The sequence below is a fragment of the Taeniopygia guttata genome, chromosome 20, assembly GCF_048771995.1.
Source record: "Taeniopygia guttata chromosome 20, bTaeGut7.mat, whole genome shotgun sequence".
NCBI classification, from domain to species: Eukaryota; Metazoa; Chordata; class Aves; order Passeriformes; family Estrildidae; genus Taeniopygia; species Taeniopygia guttata.
In genome coordinates, this window is record NC_133045.1 from 7,321,308 (window position 1) to 7,338,446 (window position 17,139).

General features: G+C 41.9%; 1 protein-coding gene across 1 annotated transcript; it reads left to right on the forward strand.

Moving 5' to 3' along the window:
- The first annotated feature begins 247 nt into the window (after positions 1–247).
- Positions 248–14,147, forward strand: LOC100219158 (protein-glutamine gamma-glutamyltransferase 6). Its single transcript, XM_072917071.1, has 13 exons — positions 248–515; positions 3,242–3,415; positions 3,763–4,002; positions 4,532–4,650; positions 5,781–5,909; positions 7,121–7,298; positions 8,108–8,243; positions 8,617–8,720; positions 9,490–9,732; positions 10,283–10,609; positions 11,592–11,749; positions 13,399–13,532; positions 13,833–14,147. Exons 1-13 carry the CDS (start codon positions 509–511, stop codon positions 13,984–13,986), a joined length of 2,103 nt encoding a protein of 700 aa, XP_072773172.1. The 5' UTR covers positions 248–508; the 3' UTR covers positions 13,987–14,147.
- Positions 14,148–17,139: the final 2,992 nt, after the last annotated feature.

Genomic DNA, 17,139 nt, shown 5'->3' on the forward strand with positions numbered 1-17,139 from the left:
AATTACTGTCAATCTACTTGGATTACTCCTTGTCCCACACAGCTGTGCTCTACCATAGGTATGTTAGTCTACACTTGCCCTCTGTACATACAGTCCTCAAAAACCTAAACTGACACAAACCAAAGCATCTAAAATTAAGTTCCTTTTGTCCACTTAAGGTAATATTTCCTTCATTAGACCCAATTTTGGACACTTTTCTCTGTGAAATTCCAGAATACTGATTATCATCTTTCCTCAGTCATTCACCAGTTTTACATAAGGATAATTGGATTCAAGATTGTGCAATTAAAGCAGTCATCAGTGGATGCTCACGTAGGATATCACTACAAAAACAGTAGCTACCAACCACAGGTCACACCCAGCTTGTATAAACTCCAGCCTAAACTCCAAATCCAGTCCTGAGCCTGTCATTACTGCTGCTGGTGGAAGAGGATTTAGAATGTTCTTGCTCACTTTTGTAACTGTAAGCTGAGCTACGCACGAGTGTGGAAAAGAAGAAAGAATCCTTATGGCAGGTAAGTCCATCCAGCCTGATGGCTCCAGACATCCCTCTTCCAATCCAGATGAGCAATATTTGTTGAGGAACCAAGATAAATTCCTAAAAATCTAGCTGCTGTCTCAGGAACTTTGCTTTTTAAGGTTAAGTGTACTTATTGGTTTTTCTATTAGAACTGATTTTCTTTTTTCTTTTATTATCATGGGTCTTGAACCATTTTTTTCCTGTAACACAGAAGAGTAGAGGAAGAAAATAGTTTTCTATCATATAAATTAACTGCTCTATTCAGTGCTTTTGCAGCCACCTAATTAACTATTGGCTAGTGACTGGGGTATCAAACTGCTGCATGGAAAGCCCAGCTGTAAGATCAAATGGAGCCTGGCCTCAGCCAGGTCACTTGGTGGCCTCTGGGCTCCCAAGAGGGGCTCTGCCAGCCAGTGCTGCTTGTCTGTCTGAGATCGCACTCGCTGTGCTCACTCTCATGCTGACTGTAAAGATCTCGAGTTAGACACATGCACCATGGAATTCTCACACACAGACTCTGCAGTTTAGCCTAAACATGTTTTCCTGTTAGAGCTTCAGCTTTCAGTCAAAGGCAAAGAAAATCCTCTATGCACCATGATCAGCATCTTCAGCAGTGACCACCAGGCTGTTCCTTCTGAGCATGTTCCCAATGTCTGTCCATTACAGCATGGACATCCAAACAGATTTTTGGCCAATTGTACACTGACAGAATTACAGATAATAAGTTTTCCTCACAGGCACTGAAAGAAGAAAAAGAAATTATAAGATTGAAATCGAAACTGGGAAGATCAAAACAAGGATAAATTTGAGATTCACATGGACAAAAGACTGGCATCAAGCTTTACTGTGTACTTGCCACATATATGGAACTTTTCTTTCTGATCTCCTGCACATACTCTCTGGAAATGCGTGTGTAGCCATGAACTTCACAGGACAAATCAAAGTATTGATGTAGTAAATTGTTCGAGCAAACCAATGCTAGCCACTGCCTTCTTTATCTTTCCTGCTTCTGCTCACTTCCCCTCTTCCTCTGATGGATATCTTGTCCTTGCCTGTGGCATTCCACTCTGACAGTCTTTAGCAGCACTGTTTAGGTCCTTTAACATCAGAGCCTCACTAATATTATGGGTTGACATTAACTCCTCTATGCATGACATTTTTATTTACAAATGTGCAAAATGCTCTCAGTTTCCTGCATCCCTGCACAGCTCAACACGTGCTGCTCCCTGCCCTGCAGAGCCTGGGCATTCAGGACACACATGGATAAAGTGCAGCAAGGCAAACTGACTCCTTTGCAAACCCTGACTCCAAGTGCCCTTCAGAAACACCTTCTAAGTCACCCTTAAATTAGAGGACTTGATATTAGGAAGGATGCTTTCCACAGGTCCCGTTCAATTAGACATGGTTAAGGCAGGAAAATGAAGTGATGATGCAAGCAACATGCTTTCCAGGCATTTCACACCAAGTGACTCAAACATCACACTCCTGCCAATGGAATTTTTGTCTCCAGGTGACACGTCTGAAGCACGACCCTTAACTCAAAACACTCACACATGCTTATGCACACAGATTACAGGAAAGTCACTTGCTCCAGGCCTTTACTGCCTGGAGTATGCCTCGGAAATGCATATTTCTTCCAAAAAAAAAAAAAAAGAAACATTAGGACAATTACAGCTTTATCAAGCCTTCACAGACTATAACTCCATGCTGCAAACACAGCAGAAAACTGAAATCTCACCCTATTATTACAGTAGAATCCTATAGATTCTCTCAGACATGAGCCCCTTTCTTGGTTCAGTGAAATGATGGAAATGTTGCTTACAGCACCATTATTCTTCACAGGGTTAACAAGCTCTAGTCAGAGCAGGAGGTTTTCTTCACCTGAAACTCCTCTGGAATATCATACTGGGAAAGGGCACTTTCCAAACACCTGTTTTCATAGGGGAATCTACATTTTTCTGTTTCTCCTTATTTGTTGTTGTGGGAATTTTTTTAATTTATCAAGGTAAAAGAAAGCTTGAAGCTTTTGTAATCTGAGCTCCAGTGTCCCATTTTCAACATTGGGCAACCTATCATGATACAATAGAGTAACCCATAGCACTGCCTCGAGATATGCCACTCCTCTCCTTGTAATCTTTTTCCAACAGAGTGTGAAATAACAACCAGCTTCAAGCTACAAGACTGTAAATTAATTTAGATACAAGATACGCGAGAAGATAACAAGCAAGTTCCACACTGAAGATACCAACCTCCTAGCCATCATTTGTCAGGCAGTGGTTCCAGAATCAGCCTTGCATCTCCTGATGAAAGTTTTAATACTTCTTTCTGTAAATCTGTAAAATATTATGGGAACTAAATATCATCACAGAAAAAGAGCAGGAACACGAGGAATAGAACAGTCTTCAGATTTTAACGAAGTCTTACCTAAACACAAAATATTTTGATTTTTTGTTTAAATCAAAGATGAATTCTCTGAATTTTGGATTTTGGAATGTTTTTTCTCTTTCTGAAAGAACCTTACAGAAAAGGGTTCATCTTTCAGCTGTTTGTCTAACTCCCTGGCCTTTTTTCAGTTTTTAATAACAACGGATTTTCCTTTGTTCTTATAGCACATAATGCCAGCTATATATAATTTAATAAAATTAGTACATTAGACACAATGAAAAAGTGTGCAAGTCTGAAAGAAAATGTTTTAAATTAACATGTCTTGTGTCTTTCTAGACCTAAAAATAGGAAAAGTGAACTGGCAATCCAAACTAAATAAAGCTGCACACCACACCTCTGATTACAGCAGCACAGAACTCATCTTGAGGAGAGGACAGCCCTTCAACATCTCTCTGAACCTCAAAACAACAGCACAATCTTGGGACAACCTCACCTTTATTGCAAGCACAGGTAATCTCCCCATGGCAGTCATCTCATATCCAGGTTATTCCAGCTCCAAAATACTTGTGCCTTACAGGTCTACGTGGCCCATTCTTGAAACATTAAGGTTTGTCCAGTTTCACTCAGGATTCCTTGTCCTTTCAGGCTCAGGAGTTCCAATTTTAAAGTTTAATCTACACCTTAAGTCAAGAGACAGTAAATAATTCAAATGAAGGCAGAATCTGTCCTCATTTCAAAACCAAGGCTCTATCTCTGCTCCTAAGGCCATCCCTGCAACACTGCATGTTATCCTCATAACATAATTCACCCCTGCCTCTCACAAACCACCATCCCCATTCATCCATTCCCTCTGGCAGGACCATCTCCAGCGGAATCCCAGCAGACCAAGGCCATATTTGCCCTTTCTGAGGAGGGTGCCAATGGCTGGAGTGCAACCCAGGAGCCCAGTGAGCCTCGCTGCCTGAACTTCACCATCCTCAGCCCAGCCGATGCCGTCATCGGACGATACAAACTCCAGCTCCAGGTCCTTGCTGGGAACAAGGTCTCCTCCAAAGTCCTGGGCCAGTTTGTGCTACTCTTCAATCCCTGGTGTCCAGGTATGCTCTGATGCGTCACCTCTTTCAAATAACTCATTGTCTCAGCCAGGACACCTGTGTGTCACAGTAAAGTCAGTACCTGACAGTCACAGCTACAGAAAGCTGGTTTTTTTGCTTAACATCAGGGATCAGGCTTTTGTCACTTCTTCAGTGTTGCAAGGCATCAAAGACCAGACTCTTGCTTGTAGGATAAGAAATCAAAGACAGTAAATATCCCAAATATTAATCCTAGAATTTTTTTTCCCTCTGATATTTCTTGTGATTCTTGCATTCAGTTGTAAAACAAGTAACAAGTCCCAGTAAGATACATACTGTGTTTGCTGAAGGGACAGAAACACAGTCAGTTCTCCTGAAAGGAATTTTATGCTTCTTTTACTCACTCTCTAAATGGCTACAGAGGTGTAGCAGGGAGTCCTAAGCCTGGATGCATGGGCAGTCTCAGCTGATCCCTAGAACTGCCGTCTATTTGAGATTTTCAGTTAGAGCAGAGCAATTTCCTTCCAGCGACCATGTCTCATTCTGCTTGTAGATGATGATGTCTACATGGCTGATGAAAAGGAGCGGCAGGAGTATGTCCTGAATGACAGTGGAATCATATTTCAGGGATTGGAGAAAGATATTCAAGAAGAAGCTTGGAACTATGGACAGGTAAACAGCATCACCTCTTCCAGAACTTTCCAAATAAGAGTAGTGGGTAAATAGGGTCTTGAGGAGAAAAAGATCATTTTCTCATAGTACTGGAGTTCAGTATTCCTCACTTCAGATTTTCTTGCAAATACGTATCTCATTTATCATTACATTACAGAGAGCAGCTCAGGATCATTTCCCCTGTATGGCATGTAATCATACAGAAATAAAAGAAACAAAGCAAAATTTTAGTCAAATTTTTGACCCTTGTAGAGAGCAAAGAAAGCTGCTGGGTATTGCAAAGCCAGTGCAGGTAAATATTTATGCAACCTGTTCAGTAATGGGGCAGAAGACCCTAAAAGAATTCCCCAAATGTACTCAAGTGAAACAACTCGTGTTGGAATTTTGAAAAGTAGTTTAGCCCTCCAAGTGTAACCACTGCAAACACAGTCAGACCTGCAGCCCCTCTCCAGCCACACAGCCGTCCTGCAGCTGCCCAGGCCAGCCAGAGCCATTCCTGGCCACTTCATGCCCTCCAATTGCACCAGCATTTGCAGACAGCGTTTCTATTGATCTTCCTGATCCCATGGCTGCTTTTACACTGATAAATGAAACAAGGCCACAGTTCCTTTCTGTCTCAGAGGTCAAGGGCCATCCTTGCCTGGCCACATCCATCCAGCCAAGCACTGGGGCATTCTGTGGGCCCAAGCTGTGTCTTGGTGACCCTAATCCACAATAACTATTTTTGTGTGTTTCTTTCAGTTCAGATCACCTGATAGAGGTGGAGGCAACCCATGAGAGTAAAGCTTTCATAACAGACAGGTGCCTGAGGGGGCACAGCAGGATGTGGGAGGGTGTGACCCCTGCTGAGACCAACCCGCACTGGTCTTGTCTTTGCCACCAGGTCACATAATGTCCTCGTGAATGCCAGTGGCCACAGCCCCACACTGTGCTCACAGACATCTTTAAAATACTATGGAGAGTTGGCAGCTTAATGTTTTTTTTCTTGGCCCAATTTTCTCTAACAGTACAGAAAACTCCCCTATTCCCAACATCTTCCTCCCATGCTCAGAGAAGGAAACTAGGTGGGGAGTTTATCCTTAAGTTTTCTTATGAAATCAGCCTTAATATATTGCTTGTTTTGATTCCAGTTTGAAGAGGACATCCTTGATATCTCTCTGGCTGTTCTGGACCGGAGCCTGAACCACCGTGAGGACCCAGCTGTGGATGTCTCCAAGAGGAACAGCCCTGTCTATGTGAGCAGGGTTATCAGTGCCATGGTAAAGTGATCCAGCACTTACAGCTGGAAATGCACCTACCAACAAAACTCCAACCCACACTCATGCTTCAGCGTGAATTCCTCAGTGTTTTATAGGTGTGGCCAAGCAAAAAATAGCAAAAAAAAAGGTAAAATGGAGATTTAGTCTTCTTCCCAAAAGTTTGCTCCTGACTGAAAGAATGTTTCCAAGAACTTCTGAGGAACATTGAACCTCACATGTATTTTCCTGACAGATTTTTAGTCCATTAGATCTCTTCACTAATTTGGAAAGATTTAGTCTATTCTGAAATCACTTGCTAAGTTTTTCAAACAACAAGAGAAACACCAAATATTTTGGAAAATGAGTGCTGGTTCAGCTGCACTAAATGTCTGAATTTAGCATTCTTTACTCAAGGGATATTTGTTCGGTGAGGTTTTTAGCATTTCCTGCAACAAATAGTTACAACTCCTCAGCACACACCTATCCTCACAAACACATAAATGCACTAGGCAGCTGAAAAGTTTTCCAGTTTATAAATAATATATGTCTCACCACATTTCTTAGCAGATTCCTCCTTTAGAACTGATATTTTTCAGCCTTTTGGACAGCACTCACTTTAGGCATTCTCAGCTTCAACATAAAGTAAATAACTCTACTCATATGTACAAAATTACTATAACTAAAAAGAATTAAGAAAAAAAAAATAAAAATAACTTACTGCATCCTGTACCACTACACTTGATACTTAAACAGGGCTCTACAACAGATGTTTACAAATATATGCAACCACATCTAACAAGTCTGGGCAAGCAGTAAGTACTGTCTGCACACTTGCAACAAATGCAAAGAAGAGAAAGAAGGGTTTCTCAAGGCTTCCATAAATCACTTGAGAATGTGAAGCAGCATCAGTGTACAGTCTAGCAGAGTAATGACATACAAGGAGGTGAGATCCACACATGAAACAGAGAAAATATAAACAGGTGTCAGTCAGTACATTTGGGGACCACTTGTACTGAAAACAAGGCAGTTTTGAATCATCAGATTCTACAGTCTGGTCTGGGTTCGGTCCAGTTGTGGCCTTTGAGCAGACAAAATTTTATCTAAAATTCAAATATTCTGTCCCACCACGCCATCGACGAGAGCAGTGCTACCCACACAGGGTCACTTCTAACTATTTCCCTCTCTCTTCTCCTGTAAATACGTTAATTCTCTCATGAGAAGGACTCTTTCAGGTTAACAGCAACGATGAGAAGGGAGTAGTGGAAGGGAAGTGGAGCGGGAAGTTCCGCTCAGGAACAAACCCCCTGCGCTGGAGCGGCAGCGTGGCCATCCTGCGGAGGTGGTACCGGGCCCGGTACAGACCCGTCCGCTACGGCCAGTGCTGGGTCTTTGCAGGAGTCACATGCACAGGTACCCTGGGAGAGGTGGAAATGACACACAGAGGCAGCTCACTGCCAGGTCTGCAGCCTGAACTTTGTGACAATTCTGTTCAAGCTCTTTCAGCTTCGGCAGGGAGAGTGAGGAACCTCTGCTCTCCATGTGTGAAGGGTTAATCCTTCGCTTTACGGGTTGTAATAACTCATGTCAGCTTTGTGGGTAAACGCAAAGCTTTGTGAATAAACAAAAACCAAAGGGGTTTTCCAGGCTGGGTTTCCTGTTTCAAAGCTAGGATTCAAAGAAAACCAGTACTCTTTTAAGTCCATCTTCTCACACTGCCAGTTTTCTACTGCTGTATCTTACCTGCTGGTGACACAAGAGTAAGTCACAATTCTGAGGACCTGTAAAGGAAGCTGCAAATCAGGAAAATCATTTCATCCTAGCAGTATCAAGTCAGAATGCTCTGAGACACCAGAATATCTTTGGGGAAAATGCAAAGGAAAATTGAGATTTTAAATTCCACTTATCTCTGTAAGTGGAAAAAGAAACAAAGAACAGAGGGAAAATGGGAAAGAGAAGAGTATGAAAATCAAAGATTAAAATAAATGGGTGAACCAAACTCATATTAAAAAGGACATGACAGCTAAGAATGTCATGTCAGTGGAAGTGTCTTTTAAGCAATTTTGCGCAATGACTGTGACTTGCATCATAGCTGGAGGGAAATTTCTGAGGGCTTGTTTCACCACTGAAAACATACACTAAACTGTGTGATCAAGAAAAAAAAACTTTCTATATGTCTTCAAAATAGGTTTACAGAGCTTTTATGCTATTCTATATTGCAGTACTGAGATGCTTGGGAATACCTACTCGTGTTATTACAAACTTCAACTCTGCCCATGACAAGAACCTAAATCTGAGTGTTGATAAGTACATTGATGTATCTGGAAACAACCTGCACTTGAGTGAAGACAGTGTGTGGTAAATATATATATTTCTTTAATATTTCTTCCACTATATTCCCCTCTAATTAAAAGATCTGGAATCATGTTCCTGAAAAACCACCCCGACCTCATGCTCCCAGTGATATAAAACTCCACTCCAGACCTTTGGCTTTTTGTTCAGGAATGTCCAGTATTGAATTATTGAATCTGAAATGAAGTATTTTCCTTTTAATTTTTCTTTTTCATAACATTTCTCAGAGGTATAACACAAAAAGCTGGCAAAAAAGGGGAAGGAGGTACTCATGTAAGGAGTACAGCAGCTGCTCTCTCCACAGAGTTTTCATTCACTCAATTAGGATTATTTCTTGCATTGTACAAATCTGATATTCTGCATTCTACCTCTCTTGCAGGAATTTCCATGTCTGGAATGAAAGCTGGTTCATTAGAAGAGACCTTGGCTCTTTTTATGATGGATGGCAGGTTCTGGATGCAACACCCCAGGAAAAAAGCAAAGGTAACACGGTTGTAAATATAAAAACCTGTAGATAGTGTTACTCCTAAAGATTACCAGGACTAAAAAATTGAAATTACCAAAAATTCTCTTCCATATATTTCCTGTAGATGTAGCATTAATTTGGGTGCACAAGAAAAGCAATACCCACATCAATCTCCAGTAAGGAGCTTTTCTGTCAGCCTCTGGATTGCTGACCAGCATTACAATTCTTTCTTTTTAAATTTCAATTTTCTGCCTCCACAAAAGCGAATACATCTTATGTTCACCCATCTCACCCTTGCTTGTCTTAGCTCCTCACATCACACAATCCCATTCTTCACTACCAGGTTTAACAAATTCAGTTTCCTGGCTCTTCTCAATGCACACCCAGCACTGTTGATTCCCATCTCTTAGGTCTGACTGTACTTCTGACTCCTCTCCTTTCCCCTGACAGCTTTGCATGCAGCCTTGCAGCCTTTGGTGGGTGAGAACATCTCATGGCACACATCACCAGGAACTTTAGCTCTCCCTACCAGCCTCCTCTGCAGCCCCACCTTCTGATGCAAAGTGCATGTGGAATCTCTGGGCATGCTGTTACCTCATTACACAGACATAAAAACAGTGTACTTGACCCAAATGTGTCTTTGGAGTGGCTGCCTCTCCCTCTTGCTGTCAACATGAGGATTTATGTTGTTTTATTCCTCCCAAATGTGTCTTTGGAGTGGCTGCCTCTCCCTTTTGCTGTCAGCGTGAGGATTTATGTTGTTCAACTTCTCCCTCTCTAACACAGGCATTTATCAGTGCGGTCCTGCCTCCACCAGAGCCATTAAGGAAGGGGATGTGAACCTGGATTACGACAGCCCATTTGTGTTTGCAGCAGTGAATGCTGACTGTGTTACTTGGATTCGCTATAGCAAGAAAAGAAAAGAGAGAATTTATTCTGATACCAGGAAGATTGGAAAATTTATCAGCACCAAAGCAGTGGGCACCAATTCCCGTGTGGATGTCACTGCTAATTACAAATATCCAGAAGGTAGATTCTTTATTACAATAGTTTTGCCACTGATGATCAGATGTGAAAAGAATTAAGGTCTTTGTTGGACTGAGTACTGACAATTTCTTTACTTCTAGAGCCAAGTAATAGTGAATTTTCAAAGTCTTAGGGCTCCTTATCTGTTGATATTGATTCAATTCAATTCTCCAGCCATTCTGGAGAACTGATTTGGGAGAATTTCTGCAAAAGGGTTTTTTCATCCTTCTCAGTTTCAGAGGAGATGGCAACTGCCCCACCTTACGGGGAGAACTGAACTCTCCCAGAACTATCTTTCTACTGCCCACAGCTTCTAAGAGGTACCTACGAACAACCACCTGGAGCTGATGGGCAGATTTTACTTTCCAGCCTTCATGGCCATGTACATTCATTTGCTTTTGTGCCAAAATTCAAATTAGGGTTAGACCTCATTTTCTCCTCTTGAGTATCTTTGCCATTCTCAGCTTCCCTAAATGTCTGAGATCAGCCATGGCTCCACTGCACTTTACCCAGTACCTACATGAGATCTCTGAGCTTGGTATTTCCAATGCAGGATCCGCAAAAGAAAGGCAGGTGTACAACAAAGCACTGAAGCTGCTTGGTGTGAGAAGACCTGGGAAAAGAAGCAGAATTCCAAGATCCAGAAGAGGATTTTCAAGGGCACAGCCTGCAGAAACCCCCAGTGTCTCAGGGAAGCTGCTCCTTGATGCATCTCCTGTGGTTGGCCAGGACATCCCCCTTACTTTGACACTCAGAAACTTGACCTCAGATTTTAACACCATCAAGGTTAAACTGAAGGCTTCAGCCATTCTCTACACCAGAAGGCCCAAGGCAGAGATTTTGCAGTTGCATAGGTCTGTTAAACTTGGATCTGAAGAAGGTAATTTTAATTACAGCTTTTATTACAGGACAAGACATAGTTTTGGGTTGTGGTCAGATCACGTGAAAATAAAGAATGGCTCATGACGTGTATGACCTGCAAACAGTTGGAGGTCAAGGCTATTCAGGGGAAAAGAAACACACATATTTTCCCCGTCTTAAGAATTTGCTTTCAGGCACTGACAAAAAGGAGACTGAGCAGGGTGACCTTTTGTCTGACCCAGCATAGACACTGCTGGTGCTACATTATGACCTTTTCTGCTAACAGAGAACACCTAAGAGACATAGACTGGGGATTAGTGACTGCTGGTTCCCCACAAGCAAAGCAAAAAGACAGATTAAAAGGGGAAAGACAAGCCTACAACTTTCACAGCAGCAGAACAGCAACCACCAGCTGCAGGAAGAGCTGTGCTGCCTGCAGAGAGTGGTCTCTGCCCTGCTTTTAGAGGGACAGTGCTGAAAAATGAGAGGCAGCACAGATGAACAGAACTACCCTCTCAAGCTAATACATAACACGTTAGAACTCATTCCACAGTTCCAGCAGAACTCTTTTTCTCACTATACTGAGTTCCATTGCCTTCCTCACTGGCACAGAAACTCTGATTGTGCAAGGCAGAGGCTGAACAGCTGCATCTGCAAGGGCATTAAACCAACCCACCTTCTGACCTCTGCTCTCTTTGCAAGGAAGGAGCAATAAATCCCAGCTTCAGATAAACGAAAAAAAAAAAAAAAACCACCAGGAGGTATTGCCACATACATCCATCCTCAGATCTGTCCAGGTACCAAACTGTACCTGATCATTTAGTGCTTTATGTAAATGTAAGCAGGAATCACCCATGAGCATCATTCCTGTCTGTTGGTGTCAACACTCACAAATGTGCAGCCCCAGGGTGATAAGAGTATCTTAAAACACAGGTATCTTACAGATAGCTGATACTCAGAAAAAATAAGAGAGGGAAATTTTGTTTCTGTTTCCATTACAGTGAAAGAGATTTCTTTCAAGATCTCCTACTCCCAGTACAAAAACTCTCTGATGGATGACAGGAAGATCCTAGTGACTGCTGTGTGCCAGATCAAACGGGGAGCCTCACTTCTAGTTGAGAAGGATATTGTACTCCAGGATCCTTTTCTCACCATCAAGGTAAAAGCCAGTCACCTCTGTGACTCTTGAGAGATGTGCTGAGAAGCACCAACTGGAATTCCTACTCCATCTATTTCTCATGGGAAAGAGCATGGGAAGTGAAATCATGTCTGAGGGTGATCAGATCTCGTTGCTGTAGTAATAGGCCATAGGATACAAATTAATTGAAATACACTAAAAAAAGGAAAATCTTTCCATGGCATAGCTGTGCTGGAATATTCTTGCCAGCGCTTGGTAATGTGGCACTGATAAAGTTCTCAGTGTTACAGTTACAAGGTAAGTTTACCTAAGGATGGACAGGCAGAATTCAGACAAAGAAATCTCATCCATATTTAGACCTTTTGTTAGAAAAGTGTGATCAATATCTTCCAGTATATTTTACCAAAGCCACCTTCCTTGACCATCTGATAATGCCTGGGGCTGTGAGTCGCTTTATTGCCAACATTCAGAGAAAGTTCTTTAACTGTATCATGCTAAGTGTCACTTTTCACCTTCTGCAGCACTTCCCAAGTGATTAATTAGAACTGGAGGCTTTCTCTTTCTTCCACTTTTAACTGACTTTTGACAAATGTTGTACAATGAATAAAAAGCAGTTCTTAGCCTACAGGAAAGATCCTGCACTGTTTGCCCAGGGACAGTCCTGGCTTTGCACGGCCCATCACATCCACATAAACGAGCTGAACTGGTTTTGGACAGCAGATTTAAATGCTGCATAACTCAAGGGATCAAATGCTATCTGCTCATCTTACTGTAAATAACATAGAGGGAATATGGTAATGTGCAGAGCCTTTCAAGGCCTCCAGACTAGATTAGTTGTCCCAACCCGCTCTGTCAGTAGCATACAAGAAAAGCAAGGTCACACACAGGAGTAAAAAGTGTGGTTTTTTGCAGGTCTGGCAATTTCTGAATGCCAAGTTCTAGTGAGACTTTGTAAGAAGTCTCTGTGCTGTGCCATTCAAATAACAGAGCCAGTTTATGTAGGGCAGGCACCTGGATAAAATTACTTAAATTCAGTGATTAAGTTTTAAAAAGCATTTATGTTTCTGTTGACTGAGTCTTCCCTATAAACATGGAGACATAAATAGAGAAATGCAATTGGGCTGATGGACCTCTCAATCATGTTACCTAATATTAAATTATATACATATATAAATATATACCAGATATACCAATTCCACATTATCTCAGCCCAAATAAGGTAATGAATATGTTTATTTGCTAATTTGCATTCTTTTCCCTGAGACACCAAAATTCACCTCTGTCTCACACCTCCCATGTTCTCCAATCCCAAACCTTTCATTTAGTCTAGTTAAAGCTAATTTAAGGTGCCTCCAGTAGTTAATAATATATGCCAATACTTGTATTTTCATTCTGTTCTCACTCTGATGAGTATCATGTTATACATGAAACCTTGCACTGACCTAGTTATAAAAGGGATTAAATGGTAGATTCTACAGCAGTTTGCTGATTCTTAGCCACACTGGATGGCTCATTCAAGGCTGAACTCTGTTGCCCAAAACTATTCCTGGCTCCTTCCTGCCCAGGTGACCCTAAGAGGGTAAGTGGTTTGCAACGGGAATGGAAGGAGAGAAGCGTTATGAAGACATGAGACTGATGCTGTGGCTGAGCAGAATGTTTTCTCTCTGCAGGTCCTTGGTCCAGCTGTGGTACACAAGCCTGTCAGTGTGGAGGTGACATTTACCAACCCTCTGTGTGATGAGGTGACAGACTGTGTCCTGAGAGCTGAAGGCAGTGGCCTGCTCAAAGAGCAACTCCGGATCCGGTACGTGAATGCTTCTGGCTGGTCACTGTTCACTCTGCTGGGAAATCTGGAGTACCAGTGGGTATTTTAAAATTTTTCTGTCAACCTCATGACTTTTATCTGCACCAGCCTTGGACAAAATGCCACCATGTCAGTACTCTCCATACAGCAGATGGAGCTTTTTGCACCACTTTTGCCAAGATTTGAATTACGGGATGCTCAGGGAGTAGAGAGTATACAGCCTTAAGCTTGGGTACTCAGAAGAATACAGAGCAAGAAATTTTCAGCTGCTTTAACTTACAAATGCATTCTCTCTTTTAGTGTGGAAAGAATGGCCCCCATGGAGACTTCAACAGTGAAATTTGAAATCATTCCCTACAGGAGTGGCACCAGGCAGCTTCAGGTGGACTTGGTTTGCACCCACTTTTCAGACATTAAGGGATTTGTGATGCTTCAGGTGGCTCCTGCTCAGTGATATAACCTGCACAGCAGTTCAGCTTTGCCTGTTTATGAGGCTGGTGCAGGGTTCAAGCATTGTTATGACTGGAAGCACAGAAATGCAGATTACTCAGCAAAAATAAAGTGATGTAATATGAACGGAAACTAATAAAAACGTACCAGAGATTATACTGTAAAGACAGTGTCACCTTTTTTCATTCTCTAGCCTGTTTTATGAGCCTTCACACATACAATTATTAATAGGAATCATTATATAATTAAACCTGAAGGAGAGGATCAAGTGTGATGGTTTCCAGCACTAGAGCCTGTAGCAATAATAGCAGCTGGACTTCCAAGGAATCTAATTTAAAATCACAAGTTTTATAAGCTTCATGGAATGCAATTTAATTATCACAGAATAATAAAATGGTTTGAGTTAGAAGGAGTCTTAGAGCTCATCTTGTTTCAGCTGCCTGCCATGGGCAAAGACACCTTCCTCTATCCCAGGCTGCTCAGAGCCCCATCCAACCTGGCCTTGGACACTTCCAGGGCTGGGCCAGCCCCAGCTTCTCAGGGCACCCTGTGCCAGGGCCTCACCCTCTCAGGAAAGAATTTCTTCCTAATATCCAGTCTAAACTTACCTTCCCCCAGCTTAAGGCCAGTCCCTCATGTCCAATCTCCCTACACCCTTGTGAGAAGTCCCCCTCCAGCCTCCTTGTGCATTTAAGCACTGGAAGGAACTATGAGGTGCCCCTGAAACCTTCACTTCTCCAGGCTAACATCCACTAAATACATTTTATTCAGTACTAGCCAAAGTACTATTCAGGTAGCTGACATCATTAAATTCTAGAATTAAATTTATCATTTAATCTTATTGCTAGAAGGAAAATACAGCAATAAGATATGGCAGTGATACAACAGAACTCTCTTCTTATGACTGGAAAAATGAGAAGCCACAAAACGTAGAAAAGTAGAAAAAGAATGACATCAGAAAGATGTACAAAAGCTCACAATTAACAGTCACTCTTCCTCATGCCACAAAGCTGCTTATAGCAGATCATCATTCACAAGGGAGGCATTGTGCCACCCATATCTAAATCCCTAATGTGTCCAATCACTCCTTACAAAGTTAACAAGCCAATAAAGCAAAGATCTGAATGCTCCTAAGAGACAATTTGACTTTTTCTCCTGACAGTCAGTGCTGTCCAGCAATGCAGGACATTCCCCCAGAATCTCCCATGCACACAAACTGACCCTGTGACACAAATTAAACTGAGGACTCATTTAAATATTTGATTTAAAGCCAATGAAATCTTCAAAACATGTAAAGTCCTATTTTATTACATAAATTACAATATTTTGTCACCCACACATATACTTAGAGTGGATGTGGAAGCTTGGTAAAACTAGTCAGCCCAGAGTGACGGAATGAAGGTTGAAAAGGACACACACACACATACACACACAGGAATTCAGATTTCTCCAGGCAAAGGAGAGGAGAATAGGTAGCTTTGCACCTATCAATTAAGTCTTGCAGGATCTTGGCGAGTCAGGGTATACCAATCCTCGACTAGCTTCAGAAAAGACCTTGAGGTAGTGATGGTATTTCAGAAAATCTCATTAAATCTTCCAAGAATGCAGACTGACATTATATTTAACACACAGTACAGCCGAAACATTCAAATTCCTTCAGTATTCCTTCTTAAACACAATCCAGGCAATTATTTCAGACAGTGTTTGTCACAGGAGCTTGGACTGACCTCATCCTAATGAAGTACCTGTAAAGGAAGGCGGCATTTCAAAGGGAAACCAGCGCTGCAGAGCCGGTGCCAAGTGCCAGGCTTTGCAACACTGGCTGGGTTTTCACAGCGTCAGCATTTCCATCTGCCCCCAGCAACCACACCCAGCTCACTCTGAGTGTGAAAATGCAGATCTGGCCAGTGCCACGCAGGAGAAACACATTCTTCCTACATGAGACATGAGACAACTGTTCAATTAGGCTAATGGTTATTACAGAGAAAAACATGTAAGGGCCCGAGGAAGGATTTAAATTGCTTTTGTCAAACCTACAATCTTTACACAGCCTTTGGTCAGAAGACAGTGGGAGTCGGTGGAGTAAAATATGGCTAATTGGCAGTATTTTTCTTTATAAATATGCAGTTTAAATAAGATCATGCCCACGAGGCTGACCCAGCCAGCCCTCATTCCATTATAATAACTCCAAAAAAAAAAATCCAGTGAGCACTCACTGATATGACACGTTCATAGCCATGAATTGGTCTTGAAACATTGAAATCAGCCTCCAGGGTAGTGAATGTTTTTCCCCGTCGTTCTGTTCTTCTAAGTTTCTAGATTCAGATTAAAAAAAAAAAATCAATAGCCAAAGTTGCTGGTTTCAAATCACATTGATCTGCCACCAAAGCCTCACTGCTTTACCCCTTGGTCTGTCACTCTCCTGTACTGAATGTGGAGGGCACTGCTCACTGTAAAAGACAAAACCAAAGGCACAGCATAAGCATTTCTGGTTGCTCTAAACAGCAAGAAATTCCCCTCAAAATAAAAATTCCTATCTAATTAATGGGTATTCCACATCAAAGCTGGAAATGTAGACACAATAAAAGGGTTTATATAATTTTTTTGATCACTACATTCAGAGAGAGACACAGTTATTAAAGATGCTCACAAAACACTTTAAGTTTCTATTTTTAAAGGCAATAAAGTTTTTATGGATTTATGTTTGGATCTGTAAAACAAGTATCTCTGCACACTATATATAATAAAGTAATATCCAGGCAGGATGGACACTTTCAAGGATCTATGGATTACTTTTCCTCAATTTCTAGAGCATGTCAGGGATGCAGTGGATAGAGAAGTGACAAAACCAAGTTTAACAAAGGCAAGTGCTGGATTCTGCACCTGGGATGGGGCAGCTCTGGATGTAGGGACAGCTTGGGCACAGGGACCCATTCTCACCAGATGGAATGCCAGTACAAACACTTGACTACTACATGCAGAAGTCTCTTTTGGGTGTTAACCTTCTCCGTTTAGCCCATTTTAGTGTCAAGAAAGACACAAAGGGACGATAAGGTCTCTTTTCAGAGTTGAAGTGCAGGAAATCCAATGCAGGAAATCCTACTTGCAGTTGCCAATTTGACCAAGAGATGGTACTGTGTGTACACAGTCATTACAA

What these genes read in the sequence shown, in the direction of transcription:
- LOC100219158 (XM_072917071.1), top strand. An exon ending in CTTCAATCCCTGGTGTCCAG is followed by an intron (nt 4,003 to 4,531) that starts GTATGCTCTGAT and finishes TTCTGCTTGTAG; the next exon opens with ATGATGATGTCTACATGGCT. An exon ending in AAGCTTGGAACTATGGACAG is followed by an intron (nt 4,651 to 5,780) that starts GTAAACAGCATC and finishes TTTTGATTCCAG; the next exon opens with TTTGAAGAGGACATCCTTGA.